The sequence below is a fragment of the Molossus molossus genome, unplaced genomic scaffold (assembly GCF_014108415.1).
Source record: "Molossus molossus isolate mMolMol1 unplaced genomic scaffold, mMolMol1.p scaffold_m16_p_20, whole genome shotgun sequence".
Lineage (NCBI taxonomy): Eukaryota > Metazoa > Chordata > Mammalia > Chiroptera > Molossidae > Molossus > Molossus molossus.
This window is the reverse complement of record NW_023425356.1, coordinates 881747-908802: the sequence shown is the minus strand read 5'-3', so window position 1 is coordinate 908802 and position 27056 is coordinate 881747. Positions and strand designations below refer to the sequence as shown.

At 42.8% G+C, this 27056-nt stretch overlaps 3 protein-coding genes across 3 annotated transcripts; 2 read left to right on the top strand and 1 right to left on the bottom strand.

Annotated features, from left to right (window-relative positions):
* The first annotated feature begins 175 nt into the window (after window positions 1-175).
* On the top strand, window positions 176-643 carry LOC118637191 (histone H2B type 1-B). Its single transcript, XM_036272388.1, has one exon. The coding sequence runs from the start codon at window positions 220-222 to the stop codon at window positions 598-600; it is 381 nt and encodes a 126-aa protein (XP_036128281.1). The 5' UTR covers window positions 176-219; the 3' UTR covers window positions 601-643.
* A 3839-nt stretch (window positions 644-4482) lies between these two features.
* Window positions 4483-5119, top strand: LOC118637171 (histone H2A type 1). The gene has a single exon (XM_036272370.1). It carries the CDS (start codon window positions 4516-4518, stop codon window positions 4906-4908), a length of 393 nt encoding a protein of 130 aa, XP_036128263.1. The 5' UTR covers window positions 4483-4515; the 3' UTR covers window positions 4909-5119.
* A 5851-nt stretch (window positions 5120-10970) lies between these two features.
* Window positions 10971-11707, bottom strand: LOC118637161 (histone H1.2). The gene has a single exon (XM_036272358.1). It carries the CDS (start codon window positions 11657-11659, stop codon window positions 11021-11023), a length of 639 nt encoding a protein of 212 aa, XP_036128251.1. The 5' UTR covers window positions 11660-11707; the 3' UTR covers window positions 10971-11020.
* Between the last annotated feature and the right edge of the window lie 15349 nt (window positions 11708-27056).

The window sequence follows — 27056 nt, the reverse complement described above, 5'->3', positions numbered from 1 at the left end:
CAATTATATTCTATCCAATAGAAAAGAGAAATGTGAATTCCCTATTTGCATAAACACCTCCCCTTAACGCAAGTGTAATGATTATCCAATCAGAAGGAAAAATTCTCCATCCTTCATTTACATAGAGAAACATATATATAATTGAACGAGCGTTTAGTTCTCCCATAATTTCTATCATAAAAAGTGCATCTTGTAGCTTTACAGCTCTTTGTAGAAGTTATGCCTGAACCTTCTAAATCTGCCCCAGCTCCGAAGAAGGGCTCCAAAAAGGCCATCACTAAAGCCCAGAAAAAGGATGGCAAGAAGCGCAAGCGCAGCCGCAAGGAAAGCTATTCTATCTACGTGTACAAGGTGCTGAAGCAGGTGCACCCCGACACCGGCATCTCGTCCAAGGCCATGGGCATCATGAACTCGTTCGTCAACGACATCTTCGAGCGCATCGCGGGCGAGGCGTCGCGCCTGGCGCATTACAACAAGCGCTCGACCATCACGTCCCGGGAGATCCAGACGGCCGTGCGCCTGCTGCTGCCCGGGGAGCTGGCCAAGCACGCCGTGTCCGAGGGCACCAAGGCCGTCACCAAGTACACCAGCTCCAAGTAATGTGCTTCATCCACTGTTAACCCCAAAGGCTCTTTTCAGAGCCACACACTTTGTCCAAGCGTAGCTGTAACTGCCATTTCTGAGCCGGGTAATTATATTTACTGTTCATTTAGTTTCTTATCAAACTTTACCTGCAAATGGGTCTCTTCACTCCCTACCTCTGCATATTTCTAATGAAGACTGAAATTTTCCTGCTGGGTAAGAAAGCCCTTAAAGAATTTGAGACAGTATGGACCCTTAGGGGACTATGATCTGGGCTGCTTTAGTGGGAGCAGGAGTGGTCCAGGCGACACAAGGAGCAGGTAGGGATGTGTTTCTTCTAGGGGCCAGAACGCACCTTGTTTTGGAAGCGTTGGGTAAGCAGCCAGCGAATTTGTCCGTAGCTCCTCGGGTTCTTGTTTCTGTGGGGTATAACTTGAGCCCTCTGCACACAGGTGAACTGAGATTGCTCCAATTTTTTTCCAGGAATTGTGTATCAATGGTAACAGTCAATCTAAAACACGTGTGAATTTTCCTTGCATCCCAGAAATCCGCGGTCCCACTTCTTGGGCCTTTGACTGTTCTTGGATGCCCCTATAAGGGTAGGATGGTGGCCTCCAGCTCTACTTGGGGACAAAACATTTGAATTTCCCGCCCTTCCATATCTGGCACCACCTCATGGCTCACAGCCTCGTGTGGGTGGGGTGAGGGTATGGGTGGGGGTGGAGAAGAATGGAGAGATAGATGTGCTGGTTTTTCTTTACAGACCTTTTTCAGACCGTCTGAGACTCAAAAAATAATCCAAAATATGCAGGAAGCGTCCTTGATTGAAGAAGGGTAAGAGGGGTGGGTCTACATTCCTGGTTGGGGGAGGGGAGGAAGAGCAGGATGAAGAATCGGGTTCACTGCTTATTACAAAGTGGAAAAAAGGTTTTCCTTCAGTTTATGACCAGGATGTAGATGACACAACAGTGTCGTTGGATGAAGAAATGAAATTTAAAGCTGAATATCTCAAAAAGGAACCCCTTTGAAAGGAAAATTAAAATTTAATTTTTCCCATAGCCCAACATAACAGCTGACCACTATATGAGAAATACTTCCTTTCTCAGCGCATGCAAAATATAATTGTGAAAAAGACACTTGCCTTAAAAATCACTAATCTTTGTGGTCTAGGTTGTAAAAAGATACTCCTTCCCCAATAAAAAAGTTTGTTAGTGAATTCAGGCTATAGTTTAGGAATCACTAATACTTGTAAAATTATGTATTGTATTCAAAATGATCTCAGGAGGAGACTATTTTCACCTCATTTTGTTCTTTATAACTTTGCCTGCCTGCTTGCTTTCAACCTTTCTCTCATTTCTTTCTACTATTTGATATATTAAAACTACACTCTTATTTGACATACTCAGCTAAAAAAAACAGGCCTCGTAAACTCAAACCTGGAAATTTTGCCATCTATTCTGATACCTGGTGTATGTTTCACAACTGAATAAGGAATTAAGGATAGAAAACAATGAGCCCTGGCCAGTTTGGCTCAGTGGTTAGAGCGTCGACCTGCGGTCCTGAGAGACCCGGGTTCGGTTCCCGCTAGCGGCGCGTACCTCGGTTGCAGTTTGTCCCCGGCCCTAGTCGGTTGTGCGGGTGGCAGCCGCTCGATGTGTTCCTTTCACATCGATGTTTCTCTCTCTCTCTCTCTGTTCCTCTCTCTCCCTCCCACTCTCCCTGAACAAAAAAATGGGAAAATGTCCTCGGGTAAGGATAAAAGAAAAAAAGAAGAAAATGAGATGCCTAGACTCCGGGTAGTCCACAGATCTATAGCGGAGAGCAGTGACAAGACAAAGAATTTTGTTAATTTCCCCAAATGATTCTGACCAGGTACCAACTTTGAACACAGCAGGACCAGTGGTCAAGCTGATCAACTTGGGAGAAATACTAGAAGTGTTAGCAAACTAAGGGGTTCCCTGCTTGTGGTATTCTATCCAAGGATCAGACATGGCTGTTATTACATAGTTTTATTTACTTGCAGCAAATAAAGGAGACAGGAATTCACATCCAACGCTCTGTCTCCAGAAAGGGAAGCTTAGCCATGTTTTATATACACTATTTGGTAAATTACATGTTGATTTCTTCGTTGCAGTCTCGGCTAAATTTATCTGGTTGGGTTAAGTTCAAGTTCAAGGGGATTAAGCTGCATCCAAAAAATACTTAGCAAGAATACCATTTGCTAAGAACTAACCAGACCTTGGGACCCTAGTCCTAACAGAAGGATTTATACACCCCTCTTTCCTAATAAACACCCACATCTTCTCCAGAACTGCTCCCAATTACAAAGAAAACAAAACTGACCTGGACAACATCCCTAACTCTCCTTTGGGTCATGGAAGTTTTGCCGTCCTCCCCATCAAATATCTGAGTGCTGAGTGCCTGGAACCAGATGGTAAGGATTGGGAGAATTTTAATTTGGAGGGAGATTGAGAATTCTGAAAAGAGAAGAAAGGACCACAAACAGACAGGTAACTGGAGATCCAGAGACTGTTCATGATTGGGAATGAGACAGTAGAGGATATAAGGAATGCTGTAGTCCCTGCTTCTTGGCAGGTAAGAGCATATGGAATTCTCAATTCTTACTTCAGTGTCTTTCAGCAACATTCAATGTGTTTTTCTTGTCTTTTCATGAGTTTTTTTTTAACTTTCTTGAAAAATAAAACCTGCCCATTATTTACAAATAAAAACAACTACAAATAATTTTAAATAACTTGGAATCAATTGCAATTCCATCATCCAGGTCATTTTGGCCACCGATTTTCCAGAAATTTACCTTGTGTCAGTCCATACATACAGATACATAAGTGTTGTATAAGTGAGGTCATTCTCGTTTTTCTTTAAGATTAATAAAGACAGGTCTTAATCATCATTTTTATGACTGTATTTCTTTGTAAGGAAGTAGGTATCTGCCCTTTAGTACTTGACCTTCTCTTAAAAATTAAAAAAGTCAATCAAAATACCATAGTCTGGGTGGTTTAAAAAAGAACATTTATTTCACCTTTTTCAGCCCTCCAACCACAGGGGTGCAGTAGGATATGGAGAATGATGGCGTTTTCTGATATAACTAACATCCTGTGTGTGGTACTCAAGTGGGAAAAGAAGGGTAGGAGGGTTGGGAATGGTGCTGGAAAATGATGGCAAAGGCTTTTCACCCAGGAGTTAGAGTCCTTGGCCTCATTAACTCACTGTTACCTTTGGCACTGTAAATAACCATTCTGGATCTCTCAGTTTCACAGTCTTTAAAATGAAGGCAATACTCATGCTCTATACCTTCAAGGCTATCCTTTAAGGCTTTCAACACAAGATATAAATGAAATGGAGACACACTTGCCATCTTAGGTCAGAGACTGTCTTAGGCCAGCTCCTCCTTTCAGTTAAATTGCTCACGAAGTTTAAGCAGACTTGGGAAACCAAAAGGATTATTTTTCCTTTCTCTCTCTTTTCCGAGCTCTAAAACTGAAAGCAACGCCTGGAGTATAAGTATCCCTTAAATGTTTTCTTTTTGGAAATTGCTCTGAATGTATTTATTTTCAAAATCATGAGTCACAATTAAGGAATAGGACGAGTAACCAAATGTCAGGACAATGACAATAATTCCCGCTGGGTTGGTAAAGGATACTATTTAGAGAAAGCCAAACTGGTTCAATTATTAGAAAAAATGTCAAGTCCATCAGACCAGATTACATTGGAGAAACACACACACACACACACTCACACGCGCGCGCGCGCGCGCCATATATTGAAATGAGGGAGGCAGGCTCTAGTTTTCCATTGGTTATGGGAAATTGCATACAGCCTACCTCCAATTAGTATAAGTACTAGTCCTGCTTTCCTTTTAGTGCCATTCAGCTTATCTCTTCCAGAAGGTACTTGCATTTTTCTTGAAAAGCTATGTCTGGACGCGGAAAGCAGGGCGGTAAGGCGCGCGCCAAGGCCAAGACGCGCTCCTCGCGTGCCGGGCTGCAGTTCCCCGTGGGCCGCGTGCACCGCCTGCTCCGCAAGGGCAACTACGCCGAGCGGGTGGGGGCCGGCGCGCCCGTGTACCTGGCGGCGGTGCTGGAGTACCTGACGGCCGAGATCCTGGAGCTGGCGGGCAACGCGGCCCGCGACAACAAGAAGACGCGCATCATCCCGCGCCACCTGCAGCTGGCCATCCGCAACGACGAGGAGCTCAACAAGCTGCTGGGCAAAGTCACCATCGCGCAGGGCGGCGTGCTGCCCAACATCCAGGCCGTGCTGCTGCCCAAGAAGACCGAGAGCCACCACAAGGCCAAGGGAAAATAAAGCGGGGTAGTAGAGTCTTCCTCAATCTCAACCAAAGGCTCTTTTCAGAGCCACCCACGTTTCCACTAAGAGGGCTTGCTCTTTCCGCGTTGTAGCAGGAACTTGAAAATGGTGTCTCGTAACCCCTCGGCCTACCAGTAGATGTCAGTGTAAGCAGGCCTAGAAACGCGAGTATAACTGCCAGTGAAAGCAAAACTTGGTATCGGCCTGGGTAAAGGGTTTAGAGGCAGTTAAGAGAGTCACAACACAGTGGGAAGAACAATGCTTCGTCAAAGGTGAAACATTTAAATGCCGCGCTAGTTAGTGACCGGGCAGGGCAATAAGACCCCCTCCAGTCTCTTGTTCGACAGTTGTTTGCATCTTAGTGGGACACCTGCGACTCGTCCACCTCCAAGTCCGCTGGGCCTTACTTAGTCGAATGTTAATAGGAAGACTATACGAGCCCCGGAGTCCTGTCCTTTAGGCAGAGCTCGACACCGGGTCCAGCGTGACTTTTTTAAAAAAGGCACACAGCAATCTTTGTACCACTCGGCACACTTGAGGTTTTTTTTCCCCTTAACCCCATCTTACACAAGTTTCAGTGGGAATTGTAAAACGTAGTGGAATGCTTTTTGTGAAAATGTTAATAAGTGAATGCTAGCGTAGCTATAATATCAAGAGTGAGGTCGAGTTAGGCATTTAAAAACAAAACATCTTAAAATCTAAGTTTAAATAGAGAAATGAAATTGACGTGAATGTATTCTTCCTACACTCGAAGGAGGCTGAAAAACCACTTGGCCAATGCCATCTAGCGCGCGCGTTTTCAAAAAGGTCAAAGGGAAACCAGTTTCAGGGGCCAAAACTTAAAAACCTTATTCAGCAAACAAGGTCTATCATTGTAACGTTTACATTAAATTCTGCGGAGCAAAGCCAAAGAACGTGATAAAGAAAAAGGCGTAAAGACGGTAGAAAAAGAGCCGCTGTTGAAAGTGCGGCTGGGGGGAGAAAGTTAATTTCCGATCCAAACGCCCCGGAGGCTCCTGCAACCAGGAAGTGCACGCGGCTTCCAGTAACTGCACTGCAGGATTTGATGGACAGATGCCCGGTCCAATGAGAGCGGGACTAGCCTTATATATACAGGTTGAGCGCACGGCCTCCCATCTTCCAGTGACTCGCTGCCTGGGGCTTTTCAGGATGGCTCGTACCAAGCAGACTGCGCGCAAGTCGACCGGCGGGAAGGCGCCACGCAAGCAGCTGGCCACCAAGGCCGCCCGCAAGAGCGCGCCGGCCACCGGCGGCGTGAAGAAGCCGCACCGCTACCGGCCCGGCACGGTGGCCCTGCGCGAGATCCGCCGCTACCAGAAGTCCACCGAGCTGCTGATCCGCAAGCTGCCCTTCCAGCGCCTGGTGCGCGAGATCGCGCAGGACTTCAAGACCGACCTGCGCTTCCAGAGCTCGGCCGTCATGGCTCTGCAGGAGGCGTGCGAGGCCTACCTGGTGGGGCTGTTCGAGGACACCAACCTGTGCGCCATCCACGCCAAGCGCGTCACCATCATGCCCAAGGACATCCAGCTTGCGCGCCGCATTCGCGGAGAGAGGGCCTGAACCTCAAATTCAGTGTGGTATTCACAAAGGCTCTTTTCAGAGCCACTCACAATTTCAGTGAAATGAGTTGTAAATCACTAACCGTAATTACTGAGGTGCAAATTAACATTTCACAGAAGTGCACGGCTAAGATTTATGTCTTTAAATTTATAGGTTGTTTAGATACATACGTTTATTGCGATACATGTATTACCAGTGCACATCAGCCAATTGTTTCCCCCTCTGTATTATACAATGCAGTTTTGGTTCCTTAGGACTGTTTTTTTGTTTTGTTTTGTTTTTTATACCTGTAGTCTTTAAGATGTCCCCATCACCCTTACCTCCTTTGCTCCCTGCCACACAGTGTCTTCCCTTCCCTATGATGATCACGCTTGTCTGTGGCCAGGTATTATCGCATGTATGTTTTGCTAACCCCTTCACTTTTAATCCAGTCCCCCTGTACTCCCGAATTGTCAGGCTTCCACGTATCTATACCTTAGTATTTTGTCGGTTTGTTTGTTTTGGTTAAATTTCACATGTGAGATCATATGGGTCTTTCTCTGGGTCCTTTATGATATTTAGATAATAAAATTTCACTGCATAGGAAAGACCAATGTTACCTGTTAATTGGACTTCAAGTTATTGACACTTTTAATCATCAGAAACACGTTAGTATTGACTACTCATTTTGTCCTAGTCAATTGAATGTTGACAAGTTTTCATGAGTGTGCTTATCTATATAGAGGCTCCTGTACACACACTGTTTGTTACTCCTTTTAATCCATCTAACCTTCTACAACTAAATCTAACAGCACTGTAGTATGCAAAAAAAAATCCCAGTCGTCAAAAGTCATTCATTTCTGACTCCAGCATTCAATACCGGTCTACCTGAAATAGGACTGTAGCTCAGGCAATAGAAACTGACCTCTACTTACCAGCTGAAGTCTAAAATAAATTTATGTAGCAGTTAAGACTTATCACTATCCAAATTTCAATAGGATTTTAAGATGCTAAAAGGTGTCAACGTAAATATCCAAACCTGTAGCAAGTTTTTGAGTTTATTTTAGCTAGTAACAAGATCTCAATGTTGTGGAGAGGGATGGTTTTGCCATTTCCTTTCTGCATCTAAAATTAAGGAACATTACAAGGAGGTGGGAGAAAGCTAGGCAGGGATTAGAGATAGTTAAGATTATGGTTACTACTTTGGAAGGGGAGGACTGAAATGCAGAATTTCAAAGGTGTGTGAACCTAGATGCACAAAAACAATGGACAACACTTTCTTAAGGTGCAGCCCAGGAGTTCAGACCCCTCAGAAAACAGTATAAATATATATATATATATATATATTTGTGTGCTTGGACTAACAGTTACAAGAATGAAGTCACATGCACCCTGTTAATCATTATGGAAATTACTTAGCCTAAGGCCTGTTGAATTTTGGGAAAAATAAATAAGTCTGTAGAAACAATAATAGCTTCCAATGAGTGGCAGTCACAAGTATAGCTTCTACCCTGATCTCACTTGTCACATCTAATTAACAAAAGAACCTAGAAACTGTTAGGGTTTTGTTTGGGCCAGTGATGCAGTCTTGTGAAAGAATTCACAACTGAGAGGAGAGAAAAAAGGGAGGAAATTTGTTTTTTTCTTTCCTCATAGACGGGAAGGCGCCAAGTATCAGGTGGCACCGGGCAACAAAAGATAGGCTAGTTGCCCTTTTTGGGGCAGAGGTTGTATTTGAAGTCACACAGATGCCTGAGACTTGGTTGCCTTGAGGAATTGCAGTGTGTTGGTTCTTCAGGAGACAGACAGTTCAGCCAATCTGCCATGAGGGTTTCTCATTATCTTTTTGACCCACTATCACCTGCTCAGGTAGAAAGTCTGCTTTATTACAACGCCCTTTCATCCACAAAGGATAGCAGCTGTAGAGCTTCTCCCTCTTTTGCCAATGCCCCCTTTAATAAGTACAAAAACCATGATTTAAGTGTTCATTTCTTTTTAACTTTCCAAATATAAAAAAGCTAATATGGAATAGATAGAAATTTTCTGAGGCCTACAGCTTATACAATTTAGCAACTCTTAAAAAACTACAACGCGGGTTCGATTACAGTTAAGGCCACATACTTCAGTTGAGTTCACCCCTGGCCCTGATCGGGGTCCTGCAGGAAGCAACCAGTAGTGTCTCTCTCACATGGATGTTTCTCTCTATCTCCCTCTCTCCCTCACTCTCTCCCACTCTATCTGAAGAAAAATGGAAAAATATCCTCGGGTGTGATTAAAACAAAAAATAAAAAAACAAACTACAACACTAAATTACAAATACAAAAGTAGCTAGTGAATATTCATTTATAATGGGAAAATAAAGCGACTGTGGACGAAAAGGGGATTCTATGGAAAATAACTTTACAGGGTGATCTGATGGTATTTTGGACATATTGGGTTAAATAAATTATATTTTAAAAATGATTTCACCTGTTTCTTTGCTCCTTATTTATGTGGCTATTAAATGGCCAGCACTGTCACAGACCTTAATTTGTTCATGCATAGATGTCTTCAGTCACTGGGGATCTTCTAGTTGCACTTTAATGGAATACTGGCCTTCAAGGGATCTAGAATATTACATTGTCATTGTCAGCAGTAATAAAAATAAATAGGAATAAAGGTAGTGAAAAATGGGAAGATAGATATATTTGAAGAAATGTGTGAACAAATGGAAAAACAACATGTTTTTGAATATGAAAACACTGTCCTCAGTTTAATTCATAAAAATAATCCCAATAAGACTACCAACAGAGTGTTGATGGTTTCTGAAAGGGAAGGGAGCATCCCAAAGTTCATATGGAAAAGCAAAATAGATAATCAAATAAACAACAGAATTCTGGAAAGGAGTACTGAGAGGAAATTAGCTCTATCAGCTATTAAAGTCAACTATAATATCTCAGTTTATTTAACATTCAATTAGTATTTGCAATTAGCATTTGCATAAGTCATAAATTTTCATCACTGAAGAAAGCTGTGAACAATACTTGCAATAGTGTGATCTCACTTTAGGAATGGCTGGAAAAATCAAAGGAACAAAATAGAAAACCAAAAATTAGTCCACCTATCCATGGAATTGAGCCTACCATAAAGGTTGCATCTCAGATCAGGGTGGGGTGGGGAGAGGAGAGGCAGAAATGCAAGAGTTAGTAAATCATCTTGGGGGAAATATCCACAGCTTTATATCCATCATGTAAATTATACTTTAAAAATTCATACATTCATATGTAAAAATTATCCATATGTGTATATCCATAACTTCACACTAAATATGGAGGGCTGTTACTTTAAATGTAAAATTAACAACTCAAAGTTACTGGAAGAAACCATGGGAGAACTGTTTTTCTTCGCGTGTGTGTTACACCCTCAAAGTAGGGAAAGTCTTTTTGTTTATAGTTACAAAGAAAACAAAGATTAAGGCGCTCTGTCCAGTAGGGCGGGCGCGGCAGATGAACCCAGCGGTCACCACTACAGCGGGGAATTAACTCACACCAGCCCTATCCTTGGGAAAACCTGAAGCCTGTCCCTGGAACTTGCCTCGAGAAAAATCTATGTTCAAAATTTAAACTGCCCACTGGACTTGATCCAGGAGAAACGCCACAGATGACACTGTCAATGAAAACGAAAGCCTTAATGACACCACCCCCACTCAGACACACATATCCAACAGATGACCATAGTTTTTGCTTCTTCACGTGAAAACATTTGGAATGCGCGCGCGCGCACACACACACACGCAGTGCTCTTAAAGCACCTTCCACTTTCAGACGTCTGTCTAAACTGAGGCTGGGGAACCGCCTCCCAGAACACAATGGCGACTAGTCGTTTTTTACGGGCTCGGGTCCGTACACTGACGTCCAAAGTGCTAGGAACAGAAAGAACCTGGTGCTGCCCAGCCCTGGGAGCAGCGGCTCCTCGAATGAACTTTATTGTCGCCAGGAAAACGGGAGTTACAAAGCGAGAGAAAGCGTTCGCGTCCCCTCCTCTCAGTGCGGAACGCCACCAACGCCCCCAGGAGCCAGCGTACTTCCGAAACACGCCACATACATTACCTCAAAAAGGGCAAACTCGACCTAACAAAAAAACATGAGGCAGAACCTGCCAGTATCCAATTAAATCCAGGATGAAGACCATGGGTTGGAGGTTTGCGCCAACCCGCGAGCAGGCGGGACTTACGAATGACTTTCTGGCCCAATCATGACATCCTTTAAGACTAGGAAACTGGCATTTTAATCGTTTGCCTGTCCACAAGCATGGGTGGGACTGCCAAAGACGCTTTCACACAGCTGACAAGCTGCGGAGATGGCCGGGACGGTCACCTCACGGCAGCCCCCCTCCCAAAGTCCTCTCGGGAGGTGCCTGCAGCCATCTCTCCAACGACTCTGCATTAAAATAGGAGGGGAAAGGGGGGAAGAAACAAAGCAAATAAAGCAGGAGTGCTCAACTCTTCTTCGATATCAGTGGTGGCTCTGAAAAGAGCCTTTTTGGGTTTTAGAAGTAGCTGTTCAACAACCTACTTCTTTTTGGAGGCAGCCTTCTTGGCCTTGGAAACCTTGGGCTTGGCGACCTTAGGCTTCACAGCTTTGGCTGAACTCTTGCCGACCTTCTTCGGCTTGGTAGCCTTGGCTTTCTTTGGACTCTTGGCCACTTTCTTGGCCACAACAGCCGCCGCCGGCTTCTTCGCCTTCTTCGGGGTCTTCTTGGCACTCTTGGAGGTAGCCGACCCCACGGCCTTCTTGGGCTTCTTGGCCGCCCCAGCAGCCTTCTTAGGCTTGGCCGCGCCCGCCTTCTTGGCTTTGGGCTTGGCCTCCCCGGAAGCCGCCTTCTTGTTGAGCTTGAAGGAGCCCGAGGCGCCGGTGCCCTTGGTCTGCACCAGGGTGCCCTTGCTCACCAGGCTCTTGAGACCCAGCTTGATGCGGCTGTTGTTCTTGTCCACGTCGTAGCCCGCGGCCGCCAGCGCCTTCTTGAGCGCGGCCAGGGACACGCCGCTGCGCTCCTTGGAGGCGGCCACGGCCTTGGTGATGAGCTCGGACACCGGCGGCCCGGACGCCTTGCGGCGAACCCCCGCAGGCTTCTTCGCAGCCTTCTTCTTCACCGGGGTCTTCTCCGCGGGGGGCGCGGCGGCAGGGGCGGCAGGAGCGGTCTCCGACATGGTGACGACCTAGAACTTGGGAAAAGTGGCGAAGCGCCGATGGAGCGGCGCCGGCCGCCGCCGTATATATAGAGCGCAGGCGCGCGCTGATTGGTGCTCCCGCCGCCCTCCTGGCTGGCAGGCTCCGAGCCGCCGGTGTGCGCCCAAGTTGTGTTTGTTACACTTCACAAAAGAGGGAAAATATTAAAATGCCCCGCACCAAATCACCCGGGGTTGGTCGGGAAAGAATCCGAGAAGCCTCAGGCTTCTTAATCTGCAATTATTTTTTCTGTACCTGCAAAGGCACGGCGTCCAGGCGTCCCCAAGTCCCCCAACTCCGAGGGAAGTCCAGGGCAGTCGGACACCACTTTCTGTTTTTCTTCTAAATTACCTGTTCGCTCCTTTGCTCTCGAAAGTTCTTTTTCTCAGGGGTGGTTGGGCACATGTTTACCTTCTTTTGGGGACAAAAACGGAGTAGTTTTCACTTACATTTTCACATTAATTCTGTTTCTTCGCAAAAGAAATAACACAGGTCCTCTGTGAATTCTGCCTACAGACCCACAGGAACTGGGACTGGGACAAGGTTCTGGACTAGCCCAAAGCAGTTAGGGAGGGATACGAGGGGGCTCATAAGTTCCAGAGAGGTCCTAGGTGGTGGCGAGTTAGAGACTTCAATCTTTGATTTGAAGACATTGAAACTCTATCAAATCCCTTTTCATAAGTGGGGGCGGGGCACACTTTTCACTTTCCAAAGGAGAAAAATTGGGCTGTTTTTAAAAAGCTCTCAGGTTCCCCTCTGCGTTGTTCAAGGCAGGGAGTCTGTCCCTCAAGAATAGGGATAATAAAAGAAGGATGACCCACTATGCCTGCAAGTACCCCCAAAAGACTCAGCAGCAAGAAACATTGAGGTGATGAGTTTAAAAAAAAAAAAAGCATTTATTTATTTATTTATTTTGTATGCTGCATTAAAGAGATGGATTTCAGCACATGAAAATTTGGGGTTTCTTCTGGTAACGCTATCTAACACGTTCATGACATAGAAGGCCACCCTCTAAGTGGGCACTCAAACATATAGATGTAAATAAAACTACTGTCTTCAATAAGAGACACTTTGACTTAAAAAGTAAACCATAGATTTGAAACAGAAAAAAAAAATGGATGGCAAAATTTAAAACAGAAAAAGAGGAAAAGTACTAGAAAATGTAAATGATTATACCATGTTTTGTTGATGAGTTCACTTCTTCTCATCCTTCCTAAAGTTAGACTTCTGTGTTCAATTGCAAAATTTGCTTTCCACTTTAGGTGTTGTTACTTAATGTTTCGCCCTTTGGTTCAAAGCAATTGCAATGTATTCTTGAAAGAAAATGTTCTTCTTTTATATTTAACACATTTTATATTTAGGGGCAAAAGAAGTATTACAACTCACCAGAAATTCCTGGTTAAACATATGTCTACATGAAAATGGGTATTAAAGGTGTCAGACTTAGATTGCGGTAGTCAAAAGTGTAAGACAGTGTAAAGGTCTCAAGGTCTGGGTGGTTCTTACTAAATGCAATTCTTTCTAAATGTTAAAATGTAGTACAGTATTTTGCAGACACAAATGAACCCTGATGAACTTGACCAAGTTTAGCCAACTGCAAAGAAGTCGACCTACCTGTAATTACCCAAATAGTGTATACAAACCATAGCCACACCTTTCTTCCGGGAGACAGCTTTGAAAATTATTCCTCTGCCTCCTTTACTTGTCACAATTAAAAATAAAAAACTTTTCTTTCAACAAAACTTAGTGCCTTTGGCTCAGACACGCCAAGCAGTGAACCCACTTTGTTGGGTTACAAAAGCGGTTACACAGATAAATTGAGTCATAAATGAAAAACAAGGCATCTTGTTTTAGACTGAGGATGATCCCAAGGTTTCATTGAATAACATTCTTCAACATCTGAAAACTGTGTCTACTCCTGATCACGTACCCTGGGAATTAACAGCCTAATATGATTAGTAATGGATGAATTAGCAGCCGGAAAGGACACTTTAGACCTGCCATCCTCCCTCAGTGTGACTTTGGGTCTAAGAATTGTGACAAATTATTGAGACTGTACAAACTGCTAAAGCACCTTCATCATCCTAATATATTTTGGTAAAAAAAATAAAATAAGAATATGCTGTTTTGCTCTGATTCTATGGGCAACAAGCCCATTCCCATCTGAAACTCACCTAAGGATGCATAACCTCCAAGAAAATAGCTGTGTGGAGCCTTGATTAGAAGGTTACTGGAACGCCCTTTACTATAGATTGGTGTCCTGATGTATAAATCAGCAGCATGTATGTGTGACTCCGTTCTTCACATGGTCACTCAGCTTGAAGCCCCTCTACATGCAAATCTGAAGTCCAGATCTCATTATCAGGAAACTAGCCACCCAGACTCTTGCTCCCAATCTCCTGGCCGCGTGGTGGAGGCCAGAAGGCCGAGAAACAAGTAACCCTTCCCCAGATCCCTGTAACTTGTGCGGGAGAAGTTAATCAAAACTTTAAAACAAGACAAAAGTATTTCTTTGTGTCCTTTCAGGTTATATTAGAAAATTGTCTAAGTTCCCTTTTGGGTCATCTGATGTTCAAAGGCAGCACTAGGCAATAAAATAGACTAGGTCATTTTAAATATTCTAGTGTCACAGTAAAAAAAAAAAAAAAAGAAACAGGTGAAATTAATTTTAATAATATATTTTACTGAACTTTATATGTACATCCAAACTATTCTCAGCTTAACATATAACCAGTATCTTTTAAAAATAAGGTCGTTTAGTCCTGGCCTGTTTGGCTCAACAGTTAGAGCGTCAGCCCGAGGACCAAAGAGTCAGGGGTTTGCTTCCAGTCAAGGGCACGTACCTGGGCTGCAGTTCAGTCCCCGGCCCTAGTCTGGCTCATGCAGGAGGCACCCAGTCAAGATGTTTCTCTCTTTCTCTCTCCCTCCCTTCAAAGTGTGGTATGTATTTTACAGTCGTGAACGTTTCTGTCCAGACCAGACACATTACAAATGCTCAGTGGCCAAAGGTGGCTAATAGCTATCATCCTGGACAGAGCTGCTGTCGCCGAGGTGACTTACACTTCGTATGTACTTTGGATTAGGTCCAGAATATGTAAAAATTAGACTTTCACATGTAGAAGACTGATGATACTTTGATAAGGGTTTTGCCCAGTAGAGATGCAAATGAATTCTTCCCCGTAGAAAAGATAAACCCTAAAAGTTATCATCGTATTGCCTAATAGGATATGAACCAATTTTGTATCTGATTTTTCAGGCTTCCAGCAGTCTTTCTTTCCCTAATTAAATACACATTCCAACCCACCTGGTGTGGCTCTGTGGATTGAACACCCTCCCATGGACTGAGAGGTCTGGGTTTGATTCCCAGTCAGGGCACAGGCCTGGGTTTCAGGCTGGAGCCCCAGTAGGGGGCGTGCAGGAGGCAGCTGATGGATGTGTCTCTCACATCAATGTTTCTGTCTCCCTTCCTCTCTCTCTGTAAAAAAATCAATGAAAACATATTTTAAAAACACACATCCCACTCTCCGGTGTCCTGATTGGATCTAACTTTGTCTTCCTGTTCACTCCCCCACGAATGACACAAACCATCCCTTGACCCACAAATGAGTTCTTTACATTCAGTGTCTGTATGAGAGTCATGTTTGAACTTTTAAAAAATTGTACTTTGACATTTACTTTGTCCTAAAGGCTCCAGAGTCAGAATCTTTGGAAACTGTTCTGAAGATAGGAAGATACAAAACTGTTTTACTATCAACTTGAAAGGGACCTGAAGTTCGATAGATGTCCCATAGGGTCTCAGGCTTCTAAATAAGATGTAACAACTCTGTGAGCAACAAAAGACTGTTAGAATCAGCTTCCAGGGAAAATTCAGGTGAAGGGTTTGATCTTTTCATTAAAAACTGATGGCTTCAAGGAGAACACAGTAAATATTGCAATGCAATAAAACATGTATTCTCATATGTATGTACACACATCCTGAATGTTATGGGCTGCCTAATTTTATTTCATATTATTCTGATCTGGAAAGCTGGTGAACAAAGTTGAAATACGCAGAGCAGAATGTTAACTTAAAGGTAGTGATGGAGCTGGATAAAGGCAGGAACTAACAGCAAACAAGAGCAGAAGAGAGCACGGGGATTGGCCAAGTGTATGAACGAAGGACCCACAGTTGGTTTTTCTTTTCACTTCCTCCTTCTACAATGTCTGCTTTTGCAGGTAACTAACTTGATATTAACAAACGTCTTTACACACCCCGACTGGGAGTAATTAAAACCTTTTCTTCCTGGGTCATCAAGGGAGGAAGTGAGTATTAGCACTGCACTGGTGTGCCTGCAGGTGGAGAACACCACTGAGCTGAGAATGCAGAAAAGAGGTAAAAGACAGCGGCATGGGAACAGTACGCTTGTTTTCAATACCAATTCCTCCATTCACAACGAGCTGGCTAGGGACCCTGCCAAGTTCTCAGCCTTCCCCACTTTATTTTCTCCTCCATGAATTAAAATAATACCACCCCACCCCCCAGGAATATAGTGTGGATTAAATTGAATTGGGTGCAGATAGTTTTTGGTTGAGGTTTATTCCCAACAGATCCCTGTACCATGGGGCCCTCCTGTTCTGGTTCCCAACCCTGAGAAAGTTGACACTCTCCTTAATGTGGAGGGGTGAGTGAGACCGGATCAAGACCAACAAGCTGTTTCACTCTTTCCAGTTTGTGCACTTCCGCTGGCATCTCTGAAGGGTCATGGGCCTTGGCACTATCCCAAGGAAGTCCAACAAGAAGAGATGAAACCAGACCATCAGGAAGGTGTGTATGTGTGTGTGTTGGAGTGTGGTAGGTGAGCATGGAACCAAGACCATCACTATTACTCAGAATCGGCCCGGCATCACTGTGCTTGGAGCTCACTCCTTGCCCAGCAGTCAGTGGGAATACGGTGGTGGCCCTCACGTAGTCATCCTGTCCCTGCCTCCTGCGTCCTGGGTGTGTGCATGCTGTCAGTGTCCAGCAGGCGAGGCTGTCAGTGCATAAGAGTGACCAAGGTACTCTGTCCCTTTGCTTTACTACTGAACTTACCTGACCCTGCTTAACAGAACGTCTGATTAGGACCAAATTCCTATTATGTTACTTTGTTTACAGAAGGGTTTTCAGTTATGCTTCAGTTGATACATAGAGTTCTTATACTTTTCATGATCAATAGTAGTAGTGCTTATAATTTCTGCGTAATTTTGTAAAACAATCCAGGAAAAATGCAAAGGCTGCATAGAGCATTTATCAAAAGGACTGGCCAGAAATTGGAATGGCTGAGTTCAAATTGTGCTATCATATACCAGCTATATAATGCTGACCAAGTTAATGAACTACTCTATGCCTCAGTTTTCTCATCTATATAGTGTCAACAATAGTATCTGTTTCATGGGGTTTTTTTGAGAAGCACTGAGCGGATATTTGTACAATTTTTAGAACATGACCTGGCATGATATAAGTACAAAATTATACATATTTTCTTCCACACATGTATTAAAAATTGTATATACATTTGTATGACCACAATATGGCTCAATTCTGAAACTGTTGGTTTAAGAGTGTCAATAACATCAATAAAGATAACAGTTAACTGAACACTTCCTATGCATCAGACATTATATGCACTACATTCAATCCTTCTTTACCACTATCTTATAACTAGCGTTACGATCATTACCACTTCACCAGTAAGGAAATGGAGACTGAGAACTCAGATTTGTCCTAGGACAGCCCTGTGGACTGATTACAACTTATGTATTATAAACACACACTCATTAAAATAGGAACTACAGTCGAAGAAGACAAGATTTTCGTCTATTTATAAAGTGCATAAAATTAAAATACACCTCAAGTACTAACTACTTGCTAATGTATTCAGTGAGTTTTAGGTAATAGGATTTTCACCTCTCTGAATACATGCTGGGATACATGCTGGGTGGGCTCTATACCTTCCCCACAGAACCAAAGGTGCTGTTTGTCCTTATGGGCACTAGATGGCGCGCTAAACCAACCAATGCTTATTTTAGAAGCTATGTTCCAGTTTCTTAGCCATTGTGTAATTATTAATCTCTAGTTATACACTGAACAGTTTTTTTTTTTTTAATTTTTATTAAAATTTTTTTCTTTACTGACTTTAGAGAGAGAGGAAGGGAGAGGGGGAGAGAGATAGAAATGCACCCTGCATGCCCCTCACTGGGGATCTGGTCCTCAACCTGGGCATGTGCCCAGGCAGGGGATGGAACCGGCAACCTCTTAGTGCATGGGTTGACGCTTAACCACCGAGCCACACCGGCTGGGCGTAACTTTAATTTAAAAACAACTTCTGTATTGTACACTGAACAGTTTTTTAAATCTCCTCTGGTGAACAGAAATCACTCGTTTGACAGATGATGGCTCCCGGGGCCGCCGGAAGCCCCGAGAGTGCTAGTCCATAGGTGAGCAATAACCTGGGAAGAAAGATGAGCCGTTCTTCCAGTCCGAGCGGTGTAGAAATATCATGCTGATGATTCGTCCGTTCATTCCAGAAAGAACTAGTCAGCGCTTTTCTGGGTTCATGGAATAAGAGAGTAAATAGGACAAGCTCTACCCTTATGGGGGTTTGGAGGTAGGGACCTAAAAAAAGTAATAGTATCTGTGAAAAATGTCACAGCAGACATGAAAAGGAGGGAACAGTTAGACAGAGTCTAGACATAAACGTAGTCTTACAAAAGAACTTTTAACATAGTAAATTACTTTTTATTTTTAAAGTAAAATCACCACAGTGTGAAGGAAGCTGACACCCCCGCCCCCCAACAAAACTATGTTTGCAAAGATAGTAACCCTGGGACTGGCTCCTGCCTAAAGGGGATAACATTATGAGATTCCTGGTTAAGGTAACTCAGTTGTGATGATAATGATAGTAATAATAAATCAATTAAACAATATGTACTAATAAAGATAAAACTATTTAAAAGGTTTTTGACTTTGCAATTTGCCTAAGATCAGCCTAGCACACTGATTTAACACACACACAAAACCCCCAAAAATGACTGCAGTAAAGTATAGGCTGTAAAAAAAGTCCAACAGTGGAGGCCCTCACCATTGCTTTCTTGACATGCAAAACATAAATCGTTTAACAATAAATTTAAAACCACCGAATTGCTAATTACTCATTGCAAAGAGTTTTAGGTAAAGAACTGGATTCTATTTTTTTAAAGAATTGAATTTTAACTTTTAAAGTTTCCTAGTCTAGTTAGTTGAATGACTGAAAGATAATTTAATGAATTCTTTTGGGCCTTATCCGTGCCCACCTGAAGGCGTTCACAAGGTAGGATGCTGTTTCCTCTCATGACCACTAGATGGTGCGCAAATTAAAACTGTCCTTGACGGAACAGTTGATGCTCAGGACGCCTGGCTGTCACCAATCTTTAACTTTGGGTTGACATTGTATTGCGCAGAAGATTTTAAAGCTCGTTCATATACTGCATTTTGACGGAAAGATATGATTATTACTCACAGCTGACGAAGGCGTGATACTCGAGTCAGGGCTCCGAGCAGACAGGCGGAGGCCAGCTTTACTCTTTATAAAGATAAATTGTTAGGTGCACAGGAAGCTCGTGTTGGTTGGTTCATGGACTCCCCAAAACAACTATTAATCAGAGAAATACAGACACCTACCCTCGTGGTGCCTACAGTTTAGACTAAAGGGGCAAGCCATGGGAAAAGAATAGGCTGGAAGGATCCACCGCTTTCTGTATCATATAGAAATGAGACCAAAGTGTAAATTTCATGGGAGTAACCCTTGTCTCAGGAGCAGCCACTTCAGTGTGTTTTAAATGTGAGTAGAAATGTAAGCATTAGAACCCCAGAGATGGAGAGAGATTGCATGTGTTTCATATTCTTCTTCTTTTAATTTTAATAATGAGATACCCTCGACATAGGTAACCTGTAAGAGGACACTGGCCTGTCACCCGGTAGAGCAACACCCTCAGATTAGCAGTGTCACTGGTGGTGTTATTACTATTGCATTAGAATATGTTATAATAACAAACATGGGTTAGCCTTGATTATATGCCTAGCACTGTGCTGAGGGCTTCATGTATCAACTTTCGAATTTTGAATTTAATGCTAAATGTAATTTTATAAAATAGTTGTATTATCACCGATTTACAGATGAGAACACTGAGGCTTGGAGAGTTTGTGTCTTTGTACTAGAACTCTGCCTTGCAGATTGATTAGAAGTCATGTGCCTTTAAAGCACACATATGCTCATCAGAAATGAAACACAATGTGGCAGTTTACAGAAACTTAAACTGTACACAGTTGACTGTGAGAATAGACTCTGTTGCTTTTCTCATCATAATGCAAAGGGCATATGGACAGTTTTCACCAGAAAATATTAAATATTGAGGACGTTTTACCCTTAAATTTCCTATGGCTGAACAGCTGAAGGATGACAATTGACTTCCCACTCTCCTGGTTGAACCAGACGCGTGCACTCTGGTGTACCATCAGATCTGAGGGCATCTACCCCAAAATAAACTGCAGACAGTTTATTCCTGATCCGCCAGTCTGTGATTATTCCCTTCGCGTGTCTGTATCTGTCAATAGTTGCAAGAGGTTATTCATATAAAGTATCACTTAGTGATCAGAAACCACTGCCTTTGTTGAACAGATAAGCAGGTGGAGGTTCAGAGGCTGGACTGAGGCCACAGTACAGTGAGAGGCCAGGAGCAAGCAAGCAGGACTTCGGACTCATAACATTTGCACAGAGAAGTGGACTTGTCAAGAGGACCAGGAACTTGTGAACCTTTATCCCTTGACCTACTGCTCCTGTTGGTTACACATGCAATAGAACTTCTCTAACAGTCACAAGTCCCAGGTGCTCCGGGAATGTAGGGAGCCAGGAGGGGGTGCAGCTGGCTTCACTACTGCACCCCTGATGATCAGAAACTGTTACCTTCTGATCTTGTCTAATCTTGATCATCCATTTACTTGCTTACTCATTTCTTTACTCACCCCACACCTACATATGGAGTAAGCACTTCACCTGCCAGATATTTTATATATTTGTCTGTGTGTGTGTGTGCGCACACACACACACATCCTAGCTAGAGCTCTATCTGTGAAAAACAAGTAAAGAAAACACACTGATATGTTTATAGGGTTTTCTCTCTGGAGGATAATTACAGGTGGTGGGTGTTTCTTTTCCTCTTTTTGCTTACCTGGTTTCAATTTTTCTCTCATAAACATGGGTTGAGTTTGTAAATCCTCTGCTACAATGAGCTGTATGCATAAGGTCTTTTGCCAAACAGAAAAGTGATATATATTTTTCTAAGGTTGCTGGAAGTTTTGCTGAGCTGTGGTTTGAGCTACAGCTGCAAAGCTAACGTGACATGCCGTGGAGATGACGTTCAGATGGGCAATGGTGGGCAGGAATGAAAGCTGATTGATTGCTCTGCTCAGCCCCCTGCCCCCAGATCAGGCGAGAAACCTTCACAGGTGGTGGCCAAACCTGACTGCATCAAAGCACCAGGGGTGCTTGTTCCAACAGGTGAGTAGGCTCCGCTCCTACTTTTGCATTTTAGTAAGTTTGGGATCAGCCTGGGAATTTGCATTTGACAGTTCCCCAGTGATGATGATGCTCCTAGTCCAGGAACCACAATTTGAGAATCCTGGCTTTAAAAGATTCAACTCCCAGCATTCCTTTAGCTTTCCACGGTCCCCTAATGTATAAGCCCATGGTTGCTAGGTACCCAGCACCAGCACATCTTTCCAAATGCCCATCCACACGTGCAGCAGCTGCCACCTCCCACTTATATTTCTTGGGAAAATTTTCATCTGCATCAAAATGACTTGCTTTTTCTGGTGACCCTTTCTGGCCCCAATGAGGCCAGGTCCTTCCGGAAGACTTGCCTGGACCCCTGCACACTTTGGGCATCCTCCGTAGGCGCTGTCCTTCTCCAGGTTGCTGTAGGTTGTTCCTCTGTAAGGTCTCCCCTCTCCCTCTTAAATACATAATAAATAAAATACAAATTCTGCCCTCCTTCCCTTCCCAACAATGTGGGTTTGAACTTCGAGAGTCAATTCAACTGCAGTCAACTGAAAAAAATAATCTGTGTAAAAGTGGACCTGGGCAGTTCGGACTGACTGGTGTTGTTCAAGGGTCAACTGTAGAGGAAATGTCCATAACAGGCAAATCTGGAGAGACAGGAAGTATGTCTGTGATTGGCTAGGGCTGGGAGGGTGGGGGAAGCATAACTAAAACGGACAAGATTTTGGGTGAGGAGGAGGAAAAAGGTCCTAAAACTGATTGTGGTGATGGTTGCACACCTTTGTGAATATACTAAAACAAATGGAAAATTACACTTTAAATAGATGGATAGTATGACATGTAGATTATCTCTCAATAATAAAGCTGTTACCAAGAGGTGGGGGGAAAGACTAGTACAGTCAACCCCAATATGCTCATCACCAATATTCAACATATGTTTGATCCTGTTACATATCCCCCTACAGTTAGGAGGCCCTGATTTCTGAGTTTGAGTTTTTTCTTGGCCAGAAGTTGCATACATGCAAAAGAGGTGTTGCTTATTGGATTAACTAGGTATTTAAAAGTTTTAGGAAAATCAGAGGTGTTAAATTGGTTACTAGGGTTTGAAATAGCTAAGGCAGCAGTTCCTAACCTTGGCTGTGTGTGGGGGTGTTAGAACCCCAATGCTCAGGTGGCACCCTCACCAATTAAATCAATGCCTGCGGGGCAAGAGCAGGGCATCAGGAAGTTTAATGCTTTGCAGGTGATTGTAGGGCGCTGTGAGGTCTATGGACCTTAATTAAATTGCATGAACTGTGGAAGATGTTCCAGGAGATCTAACTGATTACTCTTATTGTTGGATAGGACAATAGTCTCAAGGTCTGGGAGTTCTTCCTAAATGCTATTCTTGCTAATTGCTAAAATATAGCACAGTATTTTGCAGACATGCCTGTAACAAGTAAGCTTGAGTGGAACCCAGACAAGTAAGTTTAGGCAACTGCAAAGAAGAAATCAACATATAATGGAACAAGTAGAGTATGTAAGCCTTGCGAAGCCTTCCTTCGGGGAGACGGAGCTCTGGACGGGACCCCTTCTCTTTCACCTGCCACATCCCAGCAGCCACATTCAGTTCTTACACAGAACATCCCAAGCAGCCAGTCCTTGAGTTTGGCAATGTTATTCAATTAATTATAATTACATAATGAAATCAAGACCAACCAATGTGGCTGAGTGCTTAAGCGTCAACCCATGCACCAAGAGGTCGCCAGTTTGATTCCTGGTCATCGATGTTGCTATCCCCCCACCCTTTTTCTATCTCTAAAAATCAATAAAGAAAAAATAATTTCTTTGAATAATGAAATCAAGTTATTCTAACTCAAATAACAAGATAGGCAAATCGAATTTAAAAGTTTCACAATGTATAACTGAATTTTTAAATTATTCAGTACTTAAATTTTTATTTTTTTGATCCATCTCCAGCAGCAGCAGTAGCAGCAGCAGCAGAGGCTGATCAGGAGCAGTGCCCCAGACCAAGCAGCAGGGCTCCAGCAGCCAAGACCCACCCCTGACAACAACAGCAACAGAGCTGGATTGGAGCCCCTCCCCTAGCAGCAGCAAAGTCCTGGAAGCTGAGCATCCTCAGCCCCAAACAGCAGCAGAGGATTGGGAGCTCAGAGCACCCCCTGGCAACAGCAGCAGCAGTAGCAGCGCAAATGGGGAACTGACACTCGCCCCCACAGCATCAGCAGCAGCTGATCAGGAGCTGAGCCCCACCAGCCAGAGGTGCACACCAGAAGCGCACCAGCAGGACCAATGAACTGCAGCAGTGCACCAGTGGGACCCACATACCCCAGAGGTGCACCAGGGAAACCCACGCACCCCAGCATAACACCAGCTGGACCCACACACCCCAAGAGCACCTAACACGACAGACCAATACCAGCTGCCAGTTGTCAATCCTCCAGGACACAAAGCAAGCGAGAGGCACCATGCACCCAAACAGTCTGGAAGGCACAGCAGCCCTATTGGATACACACCAACCTACCTACACATTCCAACATCCCTTACTGGGCCTAGAGCTACCAGATTGCTAAAATGGTGACAAAAAACAAAACCCAAATAAAAGAAAAGGAAGAATCACCAGAAAAGGAGCTACATGAAATGGAAGAAAGCAATTTGTCAGATAAAGAATTCAAAGCAATAATTTTAAGGGTGCTCAACAATTTAGTGAGAACTACGAGCAACTTAATAAGAATTATAAAGAGCTCAATGGGAACTACATCAGCTTAAAAAAGTGGTAGAAGCTATGAGTAAAAATCAAGAGGAAATAAAAAATGACATAGCTGTCATTAAAAATACCTTAGAAGGATTCAGTAGATTAGACGATGCTGAAGACCAAATCAGCGAGTTAGAGGACAAGGTAGGAAAACAAACACCCAAATAGAGCAGCAGACAGGGGGGACAATTTTTAAAAAGCAGGAGGAGAGATTAAGGGAGCTTTGGGTGTTCTTGATACATAACAACATTCACATCATAGGGGTACCAGAAGGAGAAGAATCAGAGAAAGGAATAGACAACCTGTCTGAAGAAATAATGACAGAAAACTTCCCCAATTGGGTGAAATAAAAAGTCACACAAGTCCAGGAAACACAGAGTCGCAAGTAAGATGAACCCAAAAAGACCCACAGGTAGACACATTGTAATTAAAATGGAAACATTAAAGACAAAGAAAGAATCTTAAAGGAAGCAAGAGAGAGACAGAAAGTTACCTACAAAGGAGTTCCCATTACACTGTCAGCTGATTTCTCAATAGAAACACTGCAGGCCAGAAGGGAGTGGCATGAAGTATACAAAGTAATGCAAGGCAAGCATCTGATTCCATGACTACTCTATCCAGCAAGACTATCATTCAAAATTGAAGGTGAAATAAAGAGCTTCACAGGCAAAAAAAAAAAAAAAAAAGCTAAAGGACTTTACCACCACCAAACCAGCACTGCAAGAAATGCTAAAGGGACTGCTGTAAGAAGAAGAAGAAATGAGAGATGGGTGGGGGGGTGGGGGAGAACACAGGCATAAAATAAAAAATGGCAACTAATAAGTATCTATCAATAATAACCTTAAATGTAAATGGCTTAAATGCTCCAATCAAAAGACATAGGGTAGCTAATTGGATAAGAAACCATGACCCATATATATGCTGTCTACAAGAGACTCACCTCACAGGAAAAGACTCACATGGGATGAAAGTGAAGGGATAAAAAAAAATTTCCAGGCAAATGGAACTGAAAAAAAGCTGGTGTAGCAATACTCATATCTGATAAGATAGACTTCAAAATGAGGGTTATAATAAGAGACAAAGATGAAGGTCACTACATAATATTAAAGGATCAATCCAACAAGAAGATATAACCCTGGTAAACATATGCACCAAAAACAGCAAAATATATTTAAAAACTTCTGGAGGACATCAAGGGAGAGATCAATAGCAATACAATCATAGTGGGTGACATTAACACCCTACTGACACCACTGAATAGATCTTCTAGACAAAATATTAACAAGGACACAGTCCTTAAAGGACAAACTAGATCAGTTGAACTTGATTGTTATTTACAGAACATTTCACTCCAAAGCTGCAGAATATATATCTTCTCAAGTGCACACGGGACATTCTAGAAGATAGACCACATGTTAGCACACAAAGTAAGTCTTTACAAATTCAAGAAGATTGAAATCATATCAAGGATCTTCTCAGATCACAATGGCAGGAAACTAGAAATCAATTACAGCAAAAACCTTCAACACATGGAGGCTAAATAGCATGTTATTAAACAATGAATGGGTTACCAAGGAGATCAAGGAAGAAATTAAAAACTTCCTGGAAACCAATGAAAATGAACACACAATAACACAAAATCTATGGGATGCAGCGAAAGCAGTCCTGAGAGGGAAGTTCATAGCACTACAGGCCTACCTCAAGAAACAAGAAAAATTACGAACTGACTTTCTAACCCTACAACTTAAAAAACTAAAAAGTAAAACAAAAAGAAAAACTCAGAGCAAGTAGAAGGAAAGGAATAGTAATGGCTAGTTGGAGGCAGTCAGCCTACAGATGAGGAAGTGAAGAGAGGGAAAAAAAAAAGAAATCAAAACAAAATCCAGTACCCATTTCTGATAAAAACGCTCAGCAATGTGGGAATAGAAGGATCATATCTTGGCATAATAAAGGCCATATATGAAAAACCTACAGCCAACATCATATTCAATGGACAAAAACTAAAAGCATTTCCCTTCAGAACAGTAACAAAACAGGGATGCCTACTTTCACCACTCTTATTTAACATAGTACTGGAAGTTTTAGCCACAGCAATTAGACAAGAAGAAAGAATAAAAGGGATCCAAATTGAAAAGGATAGAGTGAAACAGCCATTGTTTGCAGAAGATATGATATTGTACATAGAAAACCCTAAAGACTACATAAAAAAATCTACTAGAGCTAATAAATGAATTTGGCAAAGTAGCAGGATACAAAATTAACATTCAGATATCAATGGCATTCTTATATACCAGTAATGAACACTCAGAAAGGAAAACTAAAAAAGCAATCCCATTTACCAGTGTGGCAAAAAAAATGAAGATACTTAGGAATAAACTTAACCAAAGAAATAAAGGACCTCTTCGCAGAAAACTACAGGTCATTGAAAAAAGAAATAGAGAAAGATATAAAAAAGTGGAAGCATATACCTTGTTCATGGATTGGAAGAATTAACATAATTAAAATGCCTGTACTAGCCAAAGCAATGTATAAATTCAATTCAATGCCCATGAAAATACCAACAACATATTTCACAGAACTAGAACAAATATTCCAAAAGCTTATATGAAACCAAAAAAGACCCTGAATAGCCACAGCAATCTTGAAACAGAAGAACAAAGTAGGTGGGTTCACAATATCAGATATTAGGTTATACTACAAAGCTACTGTAATCAAAACAGCCTGGTACTGGCGCAAGAACAGGCATATAGATCAACCGAGCAGAACAGAGAACCCGCAAATAGACCCTAGACATTTTGTTCAATTAATATTTGACAAAGCTGGCAAGAGCATACAGTGGAGTAAAGACAGACTGCAATAAATGGTGTTGGGAAAATTGGACAGCTACATGCAAAAAAATGAAGCTAGACCACCAACTTACACCCTACACAAGAATAAACTCAAAATGGATAAAAGACTTAAATGTGACTCGGGAATTCATAAAAATCCTAGAAGAAAATGTAGGCAACAAAATTTCAGACATGACATGTAGCAGAATTCTCACTGATACATCACCTAAGGCAAGAGAAA